Source organism: Boleophthalmus pectinirostris, unplaced genomic scaffold (genome assembly GCF_026225935.1).
Source record: "Boleophthalmus pectinirostris isolate CB_2022bp ecotype Guang Dong unplaced genomic scaffold, ASM2622593v1 HiC_scaffold_18, whole genome shotgun sequence".
In the NCBI taxonomy this organism is placed as follows: domain Eukaryota; kingdom Metazoa; phylum Chordata; class Actinopteri; order Gobiiformes; family Gobiidae; genus Boleophthalmus; species Boleophthalmus pectinirostris.
In genome coordinates, this window is record NW_026571133.1 from 44,118,053 (window position 1) to 44,133,901 (window position 15,849).

At 42.9% G+C, this 15,849-nt stretch overlaps 1 protein-coding gene across 2 annotated transcripts; it reads left to right on the plus strand.

Moving 5' to 3' along the window:
* The first annotated feature begins 3,120 nt into the window (after positions 1 to 3,120).
* On the plus strand, positions 3,121 to 15,543 carry LOC110172441 (spindlin-Z). 2 transcript variants are annotated; one of them, XM_020938308.2, is made up of 7 exons: positions 3,121 to 3,443; positions 7,006 to 7,128; positions 7,215 to 7,263; positions 7,478 to 7,610; positions 9,372 to 9,489; positions 10,651 to 10,884; positions 12,699 to 15,543. In XM_020938308.2, the coding sequence occupies exons 2-7, from the start codon at positions 7,089 to 7,091 to the stop codon at positions 12,896 to 12,898; spliced, it is 774 nt and encodes a 257-aa protein (XP_020793967.1). In that variant the 5' UTR covers positions 3,121 to 3,443; positions 7,006 to 7,088; the 3' UTR covers positions 12,899 to 15,543. The 2 variants fall into 2 exon arrangements, with proteins under 2 accessions (XP_020793967.1, XP_055009594.1); XM_055153619.1 differs by having other exon boundaries at positions 3,121 to 3,365.
* The last annotated feature ends 306 nt before the right edge of the window (positions 15,544 to 15,849 follow it).

Here is a 15,849-nt window from a genome sequence, read left to right on the forward strand (position 1 = left end):
TCCTTAAAATCACTTCCATTTATAAATCATCACATCTCAGCAGTTATTCCACAGAATTTCTTGGACTACTACTTTTTACTTTTACTTGAATGAGGATTAATATTTTGAAGAAATGTTACTCTTACTTGAGTGCAATTTGTGGCTTCTCTGCCCATGTCTGCTTTCTCACACAAAGCTGTTTTCAGTATAACGTGTAACTATCAGTATTTTTCAGCATTCACCCCATGTTTCTCTCCTCCGCTGGGCGCTGTGCTCTGTGCTCTGTGCTCCTGCCTGGAGCATGCTGAAGGGACAATGTGGGCCCAATACTGACTGTGATGTCCAGCTTATAGTCCACTCTGACTGTAGAATGTAGTCTCTGCACTTTCTACGCCACTTTTGTACAAATCCCTTGTTTTTATGGTCTGCTCGCACTGTTCTGTATTTGACAAGAACACTCATCTGTATGAATGTGCTGGGTGACTGGAGAGGGCGAAGGAGCAGGACGGCAGCCATCGTCTGTCAGTCTGCCCAAGGGCACTTGTGACCAAGGAGGGAGTGAATAATGCACCTATTCTGTTTTGAATGTTGAAAAGCTCTTTATAATAAAGTTGTTATTGTTCTTGCAGCAGATCGGTGAAAATGCTATACAGACATCAGACCAGTCACTGTGCAGCTCCACGTCTCATAGGCCTCCAAAGAACAGAGCTCCTAAGTATGCCAATATCAACTTTTACACTTGTAACTGGTCACAGTCATTGACCACATGAAAGTCAAATTCTTCATCGTTTCTCATTCCTCTAGTCTGTGACCAGCTTAGTGAACTTTCTGAATGATAAAGTGGCATGTAATGTGACATAAAAAGACACTTTAGATGTCCTTTAGGAGCACGCTTTAGATCAGACCTGGGCATGGTACACCTCCAGGGCCACATACGGCCCTTTGGTTGACTCTGACCGGCCTGTTAAAGCTCATGTGGAATTACAAAATAAACATATTTTAACATTTGACCTCATTCATGGACTAAAGCAGCATCTAGCATTTATATTTTTAATTTTTTGAAAGGCAAACTCACTTTTTTATTTAGTCATAACATTAACTCTTACAAGTCTGACCAGCGCATCAAAACAATGTTATTTTCTGCTTTTTATAAAGAAATATAATTAATATTATGCAGAATTGATTTAAGCATTTTGGCCCAGCCCTTCACAATATTTTCTTTTTCTCATGTGGCCCCAGGGAAAAAAATATTTTTCCACCCCTGCTTTAGATGGATGGGAAATTAATTCATTTTGCTTCTAAAATGGTCACATTTTTATTTCTTTTTGTTATTAGAATGATACTGTGACCTGAGTCATCACAATTATTTGCCTTTGCCTTGCGAATCCAGACTGATATCTCTGTATTTTTATGCAGATATATCACATTTGTTTATTTCAGTGATGCATGTGAAACGAAGGCGCTCAGTGGTCACCTATTATTTTGAACTAAATGACATTTCTCCGACCTCAGATGAACAATTTAGTGTTTCACTCATTGATTCTGCTGAAGTCTTCCAGGTTTTTCAGTCCCCAGTGATATTTTTTCTTTTCTTTTTTCCTCATAAGCAGCCATGTTTATTTTGATACATATGGGCCATTTCCCTGATTGGCTAAGCCACCTGTCAATCACACCCATCTGAACTTGGGGAGATTATACATATATACATACAAATTTACAAACTTTATTACGTACTTTAGTTACAGTATTAAAGAGGTCTGTGTTCTGGATCCCAGGCAAATACATTTTCATTCATGGCATCCCTTCCTCTAGAGTGGAGCAAAGATTTTCCAGTTGATGCTACAATACATCTGAGTCTGATGGAACAGCGTCCTTGCAAATGGACCTCTGTCTAAATGTATTGCTCCAGGCATGTTTAGTTCTCATTTCTAACAAAAACTAAAGGAAACTTCGGAGTTATTGAAATATGAACTGTAAATTGTGTCCAAGTGACTGAAGCTGCAGTTTGTCTGGATGTTGTCATGGTCTGAATGTCTGTGTAGCACACATGTGTTCTGCCTGACTCTTTATGCACGAACCCAAACAGCCTTCTGTCTTTACACTGTTACAAATAAAACTCTACATGACTCTGTGTCTGTACTTCTACTACAGGATGCTACTGTTCTGCTTGTATTCACTGAAAGAGCAGAATATAGCCTAGGCTGGGTAGTGGCCTATAGTCTATTTGGTATGAAACATGTTACAGGATAATCATTTGGACATGATGATGGAAACCCAAAATAGTCATAGTTTACACCAACCCAGGGCAGGGAGTCCACTGCAGAATAAAAGGACATAATGGCACAACTTGCCAAGGTGACATATCCATCTTTTCACTGAATAGTGCTGCTATTTGTCCTAGTTTCATTCAAATACCAAAATACCAAAGTTTTTTGTTTTTTTTAAGTTACATTGTCAGTAATTATATATATATATATATATATATATATATATATATATATATATATATATATATATATATATATATATATATATATATATATATATATATATATATATATATATATATATGATAGATATATATATATTATATATGTCTCTTTTGGTCCACATAAAACACATATACTGTACATGTGAAGCTGCTCATGTAAATGTAGCTTGAGTGTGAATGCAGAATGGGGACTTTCCACAGATCTCTGGGGGCCCCTTAAGCCTGATGCTCATATGGACAGGCTGTAGCTATAATGTACAACATAATATGAACTAAACCTAACGTGTATTTCATGATCTTACAGTGAGATATTTGGCCTGACGCACCTTTGCCTTTGAAGATGGACTTGGACTTGACTCAGTCCAGTTTGTCTCAGTCAGCTCAGATACACGCAGACACACCGGAAGTCACTTGCTTAGGAAAATAAAAGCCTGTGACGTTCAGTAAATGACACTACTGCACCTCCACCACAGACTGTATAAACCCAAACCGTCTTTAGAACATGCATGCTCGTGGAGAAGACTTTTCTATGGGCCCTGGGCCCTCGGGCTGGCAGGGACACAGTGTCCCTCTCCTCCCTGAGTGTAGTGTTGGACACGATTGTCATACGGAGACATTGGTGTTTGTTATTGAAACGCTTTTATTTAGAAGTGCTCGCCGGAAGCACCGTGCCGCCGTAGTCTCGCTGGTTCCTGGACCGGACAGAATGGGCTGTGCGAACCGACACCGTCCGCAGTGTTCTCCCCGAGCCCCGGGCCCGTGTCCGCTCGGTACATGCTAAAGGCTAACCGGGATCACCAGCGGAGCGGACGAACCGTACACCGCCGGTGGACCGACGCTCTGGTTGACGGTGTGTCCAGCGAGGGAGGGGACGGTACCGCCCCGTCTGACCGAGGTGCGACTGCTGTTCGTCGGTAAACAGTGCGCTGGTCTCCGCCGTGGGCCTCCAGCCCGAGCGCTGCTCTGCGGCTCTGTGAGTACAAACATGGCGGGCGCTGCTTTGCGGATGTTTAGGATGATTTCCGCTCTGACAAACGGGAGCTGCTCAGACCTGCTCCGGTGTACCGAGGGTACGGAGCCGCGGGTCTGGGCCTCTGTCCGCTCCTGCAAAGAGTCAGAGGTGCACACTGCGGTACAGCATCCGCACTCCCCCCTCCATAAAGGGGCATTCCAGACAGGTGTCGCTCCAGACCTGCACACATCACCTGAATCAGTTTCAGATGGTCACGTGTCTCACCGCAGGAGGTTGTGGGTCCGAATCCTGGCTGAGCTGACTGAAAAGACAGTGCAGAGTAACCACAGAGTAAAGTGATGGTCCCCTCAGCTGCAGTACAGTGTACAGTGTTCATTTGTCATGAAGGACTAACAGAAGGGTCAGGCACATGGCCCCTCAAACTGTTTATGTGAGGTGCTTTTTCACTCAAACTCTCCTAAATTAATAATAGAATCCTTTTGCTCATGTTCATTTACGTGTGTCGTAATTGACTTGTTTTGACAAGAGGGGCATCTGGTATAAAACCCTCCCACATCTCTGGCTGTTTCACTGTGTTTGTGGATCTGAGGACATAAGCTGAAAGGAGTGCACAGTGTTTAACAACAGTGCACTATGGCCTGGGGGCCAGATGCGGCCCTCAGACACATTTCTGATGGCCCTCAGGCTTCCTGCTGAATAAGCTCACTTAAGCAAATCATCAATTGCAGTTCTGCAAATTGGAATATTTTTCCGTTTAGATGTTGTACAGACCTAAGATTAAAGAGAGAAATTTTAATTCTATGGGGTATTAACTGCTAACACATAACATATTTAGGTCAAGAAACAAATGAAAACAACATACACAAATGTTTTATTAGTTTCACTTTTGTGTTTGACGCTCTGAGTCTCCCCTCCTTTGCTCCCCCTTCAGAGCCCTTTCACAATCAGTGTGACTCTCGCTAATGAACATGAAGTATATCGCATCAGGTTTGTGACGTTGCTGTGTACAGTTTTTTATCATGTTTTGTATATTTGTGGAGAATTGGTGTGGGAGCATGGCTGACGTAGGCTTGTGGGTGTAGTCTTGCACAGAATCTTATAGCTAACCTATAAGGAGGATTGGAACAGGGAGAGAGTGCTAAAATATTCAAACATTTTTAATGTCCCACGCCTTATAAAAGCTGTGGTAGCTCAAACATACGTCAAAGGCAACATGTGGAATGATTCACTCAATTGTCCTGCATTTGTGGCACCACTGCACATCAGCTTCAGTACACCGTCCTCAGTGAAACGGCCCTAGTTAAGAAGATGTAAGGCTGTGTTCTCACTTCTCTGGACCTGACAGACAATAGAAGAACAATGGTTACATGTTTGGATGTACATCAGGATGCTATGGGCTTCTTCTGTTCAGTCATAATTGCAAAAAGATGCAATCATATTGACATGTGATTCGTTGGCTATGTGGCCCTGAGCACATGTGAGAGTGTGCTGGTCTGGAGCTGCTGCTGTAATGTTCTTCAGGGTCTGGCCAGTGCTGGTCTGGAGAAGCCGGTCCAAGCACAAGTCACAGGTCCTCATCATGGGCCCAGTGGCTCAGAAGGCTTCTGGGAAGCCTTACACTGTTGTGTGGGTCCCGGTCTCCTCCTGCTGCAGCTTTATGTGACGAGAGCTCATCCTGTGTTTCTTTTTTAAACTATCATCTAAACTGACTGAAATGCATTTATAATTTAGGATACTGCAGGCCGAGGATTAGTGGAGGTGGAGATTAAAAAAAAAAAAAAAAGCACAATATAGAAATAGTTGTTTTGGAACTATGCAAAATCTTAACTGATCATTCATTCTGTTCATTTTAATAAACTATTAAAAGGCTACAGTGTGCTGCAAAAGGCTACAGTTGCTACAATACTATTTCTGCACTTTTGCTGTTAATCTTACAGTCCATTCCCATGTTGCCACTTGAACCTGTTGATGGTTTTGTAATCAGGATAATTCCTATGACGAATCGAATTAACAAATGAATTGTGAATCTCTCACCCCACTACAAGTGCATAAAACAAGAACTGATAAAGGTTTGACTACAGTGAAGCAGGTGCCATAGCAACAACAGGGAACCATCTTTTTACACATTACCATGACAACCAGTGATGCAGGCATCATAGCTAAGGGAGCTGCCTTTATTTCTGTCTGAGATAAATGTGTTTGTAAACAGTGAGTGTAGATGTTCCTGAAAGCAGCTTTATGGTACTCCCTAGGGCTGGGCGATATGGATCAAAAAATATATCTCGATATATTTTGCTATATCTCGATATACGATATATATCTCGATATCTGTACAAGAAAAAATAACCCCCTAAAACAGAAAACTGCAAAAACAAATATGCCAAATTCCACAAGGTCCTTTTTTTTTTAAATGTAAGTGTAAGAGGTCGGCAGTTCATATAGGAACATTTAAGATTACAAAAAACCCTAATTACATAAATAATAATTTAACTGTCAAATAAAAGAAATAAAACATATTTCCTTTGTTTCATTCATAAATAAAACAACTTAACTCAAGCTCATCTTTGCATTAACTCTGTTATCCAGATCATAATCATAAACATGAACTCTTTTAACAGAAGAAGCTCAGGATGTTCCTTATTTTAACAGATCCATGTTATTATCCAGCAGAAGGAGCTCTGAGGTTTAATCCCACAATCCACTGCAGATCAAACCCAACGTTTCCAAACACTTTTGTACAAGTGACACTGCAACAGATTATTAATTAAAATCTTCTGCATAAATAGAATTTACATTACTAAACTTTACAAGATATACAGCATAACGACTCAAGAGCCACATCAGCCCGTTTGAGATTATAGTGTTAATTATTTTTATTTTATGTTATTTATTTATTTTTTTTATTTTTTTTTTTGCAGCTTTGCGCAGACTTGTTTACGTTTTACAGAAACGAAACTTAAAAAGCGCATGGCTAATTTGCATAAACAGCGCACTCCACGTGCCGCTCTTGCGGTTCAACTTCTTTTGGACTAAAGGACACGACTCGGTGGAATGTGAGGATGTGCTGCTGATGGTTTTGTCTGTAAATGGTGGAAAAGTTTCGTGGCGCTAGAAGCTTTTCACTGGCACCAACTTTCGGCGTTCACGGCGATAGTGACGAGTGAATGAGACACGAACAAAATCAGGGAGGCGGAGGCGCGCGGGCGGCGACAGAGAAACAAACAAGCAAAGCGGCGAAATCAAAATTGAATATAAGCATTATATCGATATATACGATATTTCATAAGTCATATATAGTTCATATATAGTTTTTAAAAAATCTTGATATATTAAAAATATTGAGATATCGCCCACCCCTAGTACTCCCATGTGATGACGCAGGTAAGAGTGTGCCAGCAGCAGTGTGACAACTGTTCACCTCAAGATCAGTGCACCTCTGACACAGTGCGGTGACACACACCACACCCACAGACACACTTCTATCCTGTGGCAGTCTAACTGTATGTGGAATGAAAGTTTATCATAGGTCTAATTGTTTCCTTTTGTTTGGTGTTCTCCACAGTTCCCCGGCTTCAGCCCTCAGCCCCAGGCCCAGCTCACACCTCGGGGGGTGGCGGCGATCGCTGCCTGTCTGCCTCCAGATGAATGAAGAGCGCACTGGGAGACAGAGACACTGCTGATGCAGGTCTGCTTATGCTCTGTCCTTACAGACAAGTGTCTGTTTCTTCACCTGTCTACCATCCTAACCCTCTCACCTGTCTCTCTTCTCAGGACATGCAGGTGTGTCTGTAAATATGATGAAGAAGAAGAATCCCCACAAGTAAGACGCTCCGGTCACATGATTCGTGCTGTCACATGACGCCTTTTTATTGCAATGGCATCTAAAAGCTGTTGAAAGTTAAAAAAAAAAAAGTTTCATTGAATATGATCCAACATATCAGATTTTGGAACAGCCATATTTACTGAAGCAGACACAATCATTTACAAATGCAGCTGCACAGACTACAGTAAGGCGTTGTGTTCTCCCTGATTAGAAAGCACAAAGGCAGTGTTGGGGGAGCCAAGGCCGTGTCGCCTGCGCGGAGGGACATGGTGGGCTGCCGCATCCAGCATGTGTGGAAGGACGGAGCCACTCATGCTGTGTGGAAGGGCACTGTGCTGGACCAGGTACTCCTCCCTCCCTCACTGTGACACTAGGTACTCCTCACTCCCTCACTGTGACACTAGATACTCCTCACTCCCTCACTGTGACACTAGGTACTCCTCACTCCCTCACTGTGACACTAGGTACTCCTCACTCCCTCAGTGTGACACTAGGTACTCCTCACTCCCTCACTGTGACACTAGGTACTCCTCACTCCCTCACTGTGACACTAGGTACTCCTCACTCCCTCACTGTGACACTAGGTACTCCTCACTCCCTCAGTGTGACACTAGTACTCCTCACTCACTGTACTCCTCACTCCTCAGTGTGACTAGGTACTCCTCACTCCTCACTGTGTACACTAGGTACTCCTCACTCCCTCACTGTGACACTAGGTACTCCTCACTCCTGTGACACTAGGTACTCCTCACTCCTCAGTGTGACACTAGGTACTCCTCACTCCCTCAGTGTGACACTAGGTACTCCTCACTCCCTCACTGTGACACTAGGTACTCCTCACTCCCTCAGTGTGACACTAGGTACTCCTCACTCCCTCACTGTGTCACTAGGTACTCCTCACTCCCTCACTGTGTGACACTAGGTACTCCTCACTCCCTCACTGTGTGACACTAGGTACTCCTCACTCCCTCAGTGAGACACTAGGTACTCCTCACTCCCTCACTGTGACACTAGGTACTCCTCACTCCCTCAGTGTGACACTAGGTACTCCTCACTCCCTCACTGTGACACTAGGTACTCCTCACTCCCTCACTGTGACACTAGGTACTCCTCACTCCCTCACTGTGACACTAGGTACTCCTCACTCCCTCAGTGTGACACTAGGTACTCCTCACTCCCTCACTGTGACACTAGGTACTCCTCACTCCCTCACTGTGACACTAGGTACTCCTCACTCCCTCACTGTGACACTAGGTACTCCTCACTCCCTCAGTGTGACCCTAGGTACTCCTCACTCCCTCAGTGTGACACTAGGTACTCCTCACTCCCTCACTGTGACACTAGGTACTCCTCACTCCCTCACTGTGACACTAGGTACTCCTCACTCCCTCAGTGTGACACTAGGTACTCCTCACTCCCTCAGTGTGACACTAGGTACTCCTCACTCCCTCACTGTGACACTAGGTACTCCTCACTCCCTCAGTGTGACACTAGGTACTCCTCACTCCCACTGTGACACTAGGTACACTCCCTCAGTGTGACACTAGGTACTCCTCACTCCCTCACTGTGACACTAGGTACTCCTCACTCCCTCACTGTGACACTAGGTACTCCTCACTCCCTCACTGTGACACTAGGTACTCCTCACTCCCTCACTGTGACCTAGGTATCCTCACTCAGTGTGACACTAGGTACTCCTCACTCCCTCACTGTGACACTAGGTACTCCTCACTCCCTCAGTGTGACACTAGGTACTCCTCACTCCCTCACTGTGACACTAGTACTCCTACACTAGGTACTCCTCACTCCTCACACTAGGTACTCCTCACTCCCTCAGTGTGACACTAGGTACTCCTCACTCCTCAGTGTGACACTAGGTACTCCTCACTCCCTCAGTGTGACACTAGGTACTCCTCACTCCCTCAGTGTGACACTAGGTACTCCTCACTCCCTCAGTGTGACACTAGGTACTCCTCACTCCCTCAGTGTGACACTAGGTACTCCTCACTCCCTCCTCAGTGTGACACTAGGTGTTACCTCTAAGCTCGGGGGGGGGGGGGTGAGTACAAATGTGCAGTAGTTGAAGTGTCCCACCCTTGTGTCAGGTGCCGGTGAACCCCTCCCTCTACCTGATCAAGTACGACGGCTTTGACTGTGTGTACGGCCTGGAGCTGCACAAAGACGAGCGCGTGCAGGGCCTCGAGGTGCTGCCGGACAGACTGGGTGAGACACAGAGCTCGAACATCAGCACACAGTAGAGCTCAACTATGTGGTTTAACTGGTTTTACAGGAGATGTTGTTCATTGCAGAGAACCTTTTATTATGTAAATAATTGCAGCCTTTGCGCTTCAGTAATCGTCTTGTTATTGATATTGACTAAGGCTGGGTATCATTAAGAAGTTGCAGAAACGACACATACCTCGAAACATGGGCCACGATACGATACATATCTCGATACACTGAGCCTTCAAATCGCTCCGATTCGTTATTATATATTTCAAATTGATTAGATACTGTTCAATAAAAAATAATGGCTAAATCGTGGCTGTGATACTAAAAGTGTTTGTTAAACCTCTTCTTGTGTAATGTTCATATGAAACACAAACATTTTAGTCATCAGAACAGTGAAAATGTCAAATGAGTTGTATGAACAAGTTTGCTTCCTCTGAACAAACAACAAAACTGTACCTCTGTAACTGTAAAATAATTGGGTAAAATATACCAAAAAATATTCTTGATGATATATCGATACACCGGCCCACGACATCGATACTGTATCAGCACATTAAGCAATGCGATATATCAATATTTTTGCACTCCCCTAACATTGACATCACGCTGGGGGTGTTTGACATGTATCTCTGTGGTGGAATATTCAGCAGTTGCCATGGTGACACAATACGCACATTAGCAATCACTGTCAAAGAAAGTTTGAAAATAAAAACAAAAAAACAAAATGGATTTAAACAGCACATTTTCAGGAGTGTGTGATCAATACGAGCGTTCATGATCCTGTTTAGGTGATTTTCAATAAAAAGGTGAGAGTGACAAACCTGCAGTGTTCTTTGAGAGGGACTTGTTTAATGGCACAGAATCAGCTCAACCAATGTAGTGTCAGCTAATTCAGACTGTGTTAAAACAAAGCTCAAATGAAAGTCTAACTTGAGTAATAGATCTTCAGACAGAGCAGTGCCTCTAGTTAGCTTCAATCCTCTAGGGAGAGTTGATGACATCAGCTGCAAAATATCAATAGCCCTAATGTCAGCAGTGTATAGTTGTTGTGAAGTGTGTTTGTGGCTGGAGGAGAGCAGTATGAGCCGCAGACACAGGAGTGCTCTTTGGTCTTGTGTGTGCAGTCTGTCACACTTGTGTTTGTGTGGACAGCCAAGTCGCGGCTGACCGATGTGAGCCTGGCCGACGCCATGATCGGGAAAGCAGTGGAGCACATGTTTGAGACTGAGGAGGGACCCAAGGAGGAGTGGAGAGGGATGGTCCTGGCCCGCGCACCCATCATGACCTCCTGGTTCTACATCACCTACGAGAAGGACCCTGTGCTCTACATGTACCAGCTCCTGGATGACTACAAGGAGGGAGACCTGCGCATCATGCCTGACAACAGTGAGCACTGTCCTGGCTCTGTGGGCCACCGCACTGAAGCAATGACTAACTAGAGTCTCTTCACCGAGCACATGCTGCTTTGTTTTGATCCACTCACTTTGTTAACGGGCCCATCGGCTATTTTTTGATCTATATTATAATATTGATCCCGCTGGATCCCTGGATATGTGCACCAATACTGAAAAATGATCTTGATCAGGTGCTTCCAAATATCGGTTCAGTCGATGTGGCTGAACATGTAAATTAATGTAATAAGACAATTTACTAGACCTGCGTGAAGTTGGCCCCTCCTACCTTTGCCATAACTATGTCAGTTGTTTGTGGTGTATTGTGCTGCAAAAAGTTTTGATGGTGTTGCTTTAGTTTTTGAGATGTTAACCATTCTTTTCTAGATCAAAGTGGCCAGCCAGCCCCCAGCACAAAATGGTGTCCATCGTTTCTGCTTCGTTTGTGCTGTTTTGTGCTGCAAAAAGTTTAGTTATGTGAGTACAGTTTTTAAGTTCTTAGCAGTTTTATTTTTGGCCCCTTCAAAATGTTACATAACCTCAGACAGGGAGAAAATGTATAAATAATAAATTAATAAATGAAAATTGTCACAGCACAAAACAGCACAAATGAAATACAAACATTTCATATAATTTTCTGCCTGTTTTGAGGTTATTTAACATTTTGAGGAGCCGGATGACGTCATCAACTGGAAATAAAACTGTTAATATCTTAAGAATCATAATCGCACAAACAAACTTTTTGCAGCACAAAACAGCACAAAAGAAGCACAAACGATAGACATAATTTTTCTGTAGGTTTGATGGGGGGACAAACTTCATGCAGGTCTTTACTAGTCGTAGTTGGCCAAGATATAATTATATAATATTTATATATTTGAACTCTTACAGTTTCGTTGTTACTTGTGGGATAAGTAACTGTGTGATATATTTGAATCAGTTTTGTTTATTTTATTTTTGTTTAAAGAATATAAATGCAGTTTTCACTCTCTGTACTGGTATTGGATGATCTTGGGTATCGGCAGATATTTAATGTTATAATATCAAAATCAGTAATAGAACTGAAATGGCTGGATCGTGTATCCCTTGTTGTGTTTTGTTTCATTACCATGTTTAACACACAAACCCTGTATATTAGGCTTATTCTCTCAGAAAAAAACTCTGTTCCACCTTGTGATGTCACATGGTAATACAGAAGTGCTCCACTCTGTTTTAAACTTCATACATCTTCACTAAAATCAGTTGGATATTTTCCGCCCTGGAATTGCCTCTGCTGAACTAAAGGTAAGAGGAGCTGTTAAACTGAAACCTACCCCTTCAAGACATCACAGGGTGGAACAGAGCATTTTGAGCTTTGGAGATGGATTCAGACACAGATAATAGAAGATATAATAAAAGATTTCCTAAACGTGTGAATGATACAAAACACAACTCCAAGTATGTTTCTGTATTAAAACATGGCTGAAAGCACACAAGAGTCAATTTTGCATAATATAGGACCTTTAAATTGTTGTGCTGCAGTGAGCAAATAGCTTTGAGAGTAGCAGTTCCTCATGTCTGAAAATCAAGTGTACTTCTGTGTATGATAGTTCATTTTATTAGCAGTTATAGGTAGAGTTTCAGTGCCATTGATAGATTACTAGATGCCCCTGAGCACCTTGTATCCTCTGTTCTCACTTGTTGTGTTCTTTGACCTACTGTAGTCTGGGATAGAGTGGGCTGGTGGTTTAGCACACTGGGATTTCTCTGTGCATGTAATGATTGTGTTGACAGGGCTCTCACCTGTCCCGTGTGCGTGTTGTGTTGCAGATGAGGGTGGGCCGGCGGAGCGCGAGCCCGGGGAGGTGGTGGACAGTCTCGTGGGGAAGCAGGTGGAGTATGCCAAAGAGGACGGAGGCAAGCGCACAGGCATGGTCATCCACCAGGTGGAGGCCAAGCCCTCCGTGTACTTCATCAAGTTTGACGACGACTTCCTCATCTACGTCTATGACCTGGTCAAGACGTCGTAATGAGACATAGCCCTGGACAAAAGACAGCAGCACTATGGAGGACAGCCCAGCGCCCCCAAAAACCACCATTTATTCTTGCCCCAAATCACAAGGCTGTACAATGTGAGCAGGCCCAAGACCCAACAATCACACACACTAAGTGAAACAAGGAGACAGATCATGTCCCCATCCTCTGTCCTTCTCCAGAAACACAAGGAGACCCAAATTGAAGGAGAGCTCAACAACCAGGACTGAACCAGGACTAAACCAGGACTAAACCAGGACTGACCCAGGACTAAACCAGGACTAAACAGGCTCTAGATGTGTGTCCATTACATTTGTTTGCAGAAAACGTACTCTGAAAAAGCCAATAATGTAGCCTGTGTCTAAGGAGTACAAGACCACATTTCACAAAGAACCACCTGGAAATGCAGCCAACACAACACTTTCTGATTGGCTTTGCAAACACAATGAAAAACCAAATTCCAAGACAGCGGTGTGAGGAGCAGCGATATGATGTGAGCTGTGTTGATGTCTCCTGTACAGTGTCCTATCAAACGCAGGTCTTATTGCACATGTAGCCTGAGCAGTGTCTGTGCTTCGGTCACACCCAGCATCGCAAACGCGTCTTTCATGTGGTGATTTGTGTCTTCAGATTTTTAAAAACATATTTTATAAAAAACAGAAATTGACTTAAACGTTGCAAATTTCTTTACAACTAAACAAATGTTCTAAGTTGATTTCAGCGATCCTTCATGCATGTTCATATGTTTATCATTTGGACCAAATCTTGTCAATGTTGCAGACCGTCTAAATGTCCTCTATTATTTATGAGAACAAGAAACAAGGACTTAATCTTTGGGAGGAATATATTTGTACACAAAAGCTGTAAAAATATCCATGCTTGTTCGACCGAAGAGGCCATGGCAAGTGGGGCAGTTTTGTACAAATCTTACTTTGACTGTAACATGTGTTTGATCTGAGCTCCATGGCAAACTGACTGGACCCCCCGAGGTGTCTGTGCTTCTCATGTGTCCTTCAGCAGCAGCAGCTCTGGGCCGCGTCCCATTTCTCCTGAAAGTGCTCCTAAAGTGCCCCTAATGACTGGTTCCACAAACTCACGCACTTACTGTTGCAATCACAGCTGAGCCTGGGTTGTCAGTGCCTAAACCTGCTCCTCATTCTCCGTATATGGCAGAGGTGGGACCAAGTCCTTAGTTTGCAAGTCTCAAGTCTTTGGCCTCAAGTCCGAGTCAAGTCTCAAGTCAGCGGCCCACAAATCCGAGTCCTCTGCTTTGAGCTTTTGAGGCCTTTCAAGTATTTGAAGCAAAGTACATATACAAATATATGTATAAAAATACAGCTTATATTTTTTGCATCTCAGATGGATTGTAAACCACATTGTTCTACTTAAAAAGTGAAATAAGGGTGTAATCATATCCAAATGTCATGATATATTTATTATGCTATTTTGGAGAGGCTAACAGAATTATAGATGTGATACTTTTTTCTTTTTAAATGCTTACAAGACCTTAGTGTGAATCATTACTGTCATTATCCAAAGAATTACAACTGAAAAGATTTTAATAACAGTTATTTCATCACTGCACTGAAATATAGCAGAGGATCACAGTATATGTAGTTCAAAATAATGTATTTATGCAAGGACATTTGACAATAGGATGTCGTAGTATTTTTGTTGTTCCATCCCTCATAACATGAGAATTGGGTGGGGCTGTAAAATAGGAACTGAAAGTATCAACTGTATAGAAAAATGGGATTTCTAAAAAAGAAGCATCAAGTCCAAGTCAAGTCCCAAGTCTTAGTTCATTCTATCAAGTCAAGTTTCAAGTCTGACTTTACTCCAAGTCATAACTTGCAATTTCAAACCTGTGATATATGGACAGGTCTCATGTGAAGCTCAGAACCTCCAGAATTCCCTCCCTGAGCTGCAGAGGCTGCACTAGCACTGACTCATGACAGGTGCAGGTGCTGGGCTTTAGGTAGAGATCATTCAGATCAGAGACATTTTAGGTTTAAACACATTGGATTTCAGCACTGAACCTGGCAACACAAATGAGTCTTTCTGCTTTAAAACCAAAATGATAACATTAAGAAATTAATAAATGTGCCATCAAGAATCTTAATCAAGAATAAATCGGCATTACAATAATTTTCAATAAAAGATAAGTTGGATTTTGATTTTAAGATGTTTACCTTGTATTTGAGGACACATGAGGTCAAGTTTAACATCACATGGCAGTATTTTTGAATTCTTAAAAAAAAAAAAATCCTTTTGATTTGTGCTGACATGAGGTGAACTTGAGTTTGATCTGTGTGAGCACAGAGACGGGAACCTTCTCACAAAACCACAGGCACATTTGGAGAAATGCGACGCAGCTTTGTTTCACTTAAGCCTTGGATTCATGTGTGAGCTCCAGCACGGCCCCATCAGAGGAGAGCACAGACCCAGAGAGGAGAGCCCAGAGCCAGGGACGGGCTGAGGGGCTGAGGGGCTGTGGCATGAAGCTCCAGCCCTCACTTTAGTTTGTGTGGCTCTTTGCTCATTCTTGTCGCTAATCGCCTTATTATGAGCTATTACTCTGCGTTGTATTGTTTGTTTTGTATGTTTTAAATGTATGTTTAATTTTTATGGTTACTCTAAATCAGTGTCTTGTCCTTTTTTTCCATTTTAGTCTGTGAGGCTGCTTAACTCTGACATGTGTGAGTTCACAAACACACGAGAATCCATCTTGAGACACTCCCGCTGTAACATTCAAATTGGTCCGCCCACTGCTGGGCCAATCACAGAGCAGCGGGCGCAGCACTGAGGTTTGTGTAGAAGCCAAAAACTAAGCACCCAAACAACCCAAAATAAACATGGAGGTTTGTTATTACTGACAACTGTGCAAGCATTGTACAAATGTGGGCCGGTGTAGCTTCCTTGTTGCATTAGTGCAAATGTGTCTGGT

Excerpts from the sequence above, each read along its gene's own strand:
- LOC110172441 (XM_020938308.2), top strand. The coding sequence starts at position 7,089 with ATGAAGAGCGCACTGGGAGACAGAGACACTGCTGATGCAG. Across the intron at positions 7,129-7,214 it reads CAGAGACACTGCTGATGCAG|GACATGCAGGTGTGTCTGTA; the intron begins GTCTGCTTATGC and ends CTCTCTTCTCAG. Across the intron at positions 9,490-10,650 it reads GGTGCTGCCGGACAGACTGG|CCAAGTCGCGGCTGACCGAT; the intron begins GTGAGACACAGA and ends TTGTGTGGACAG.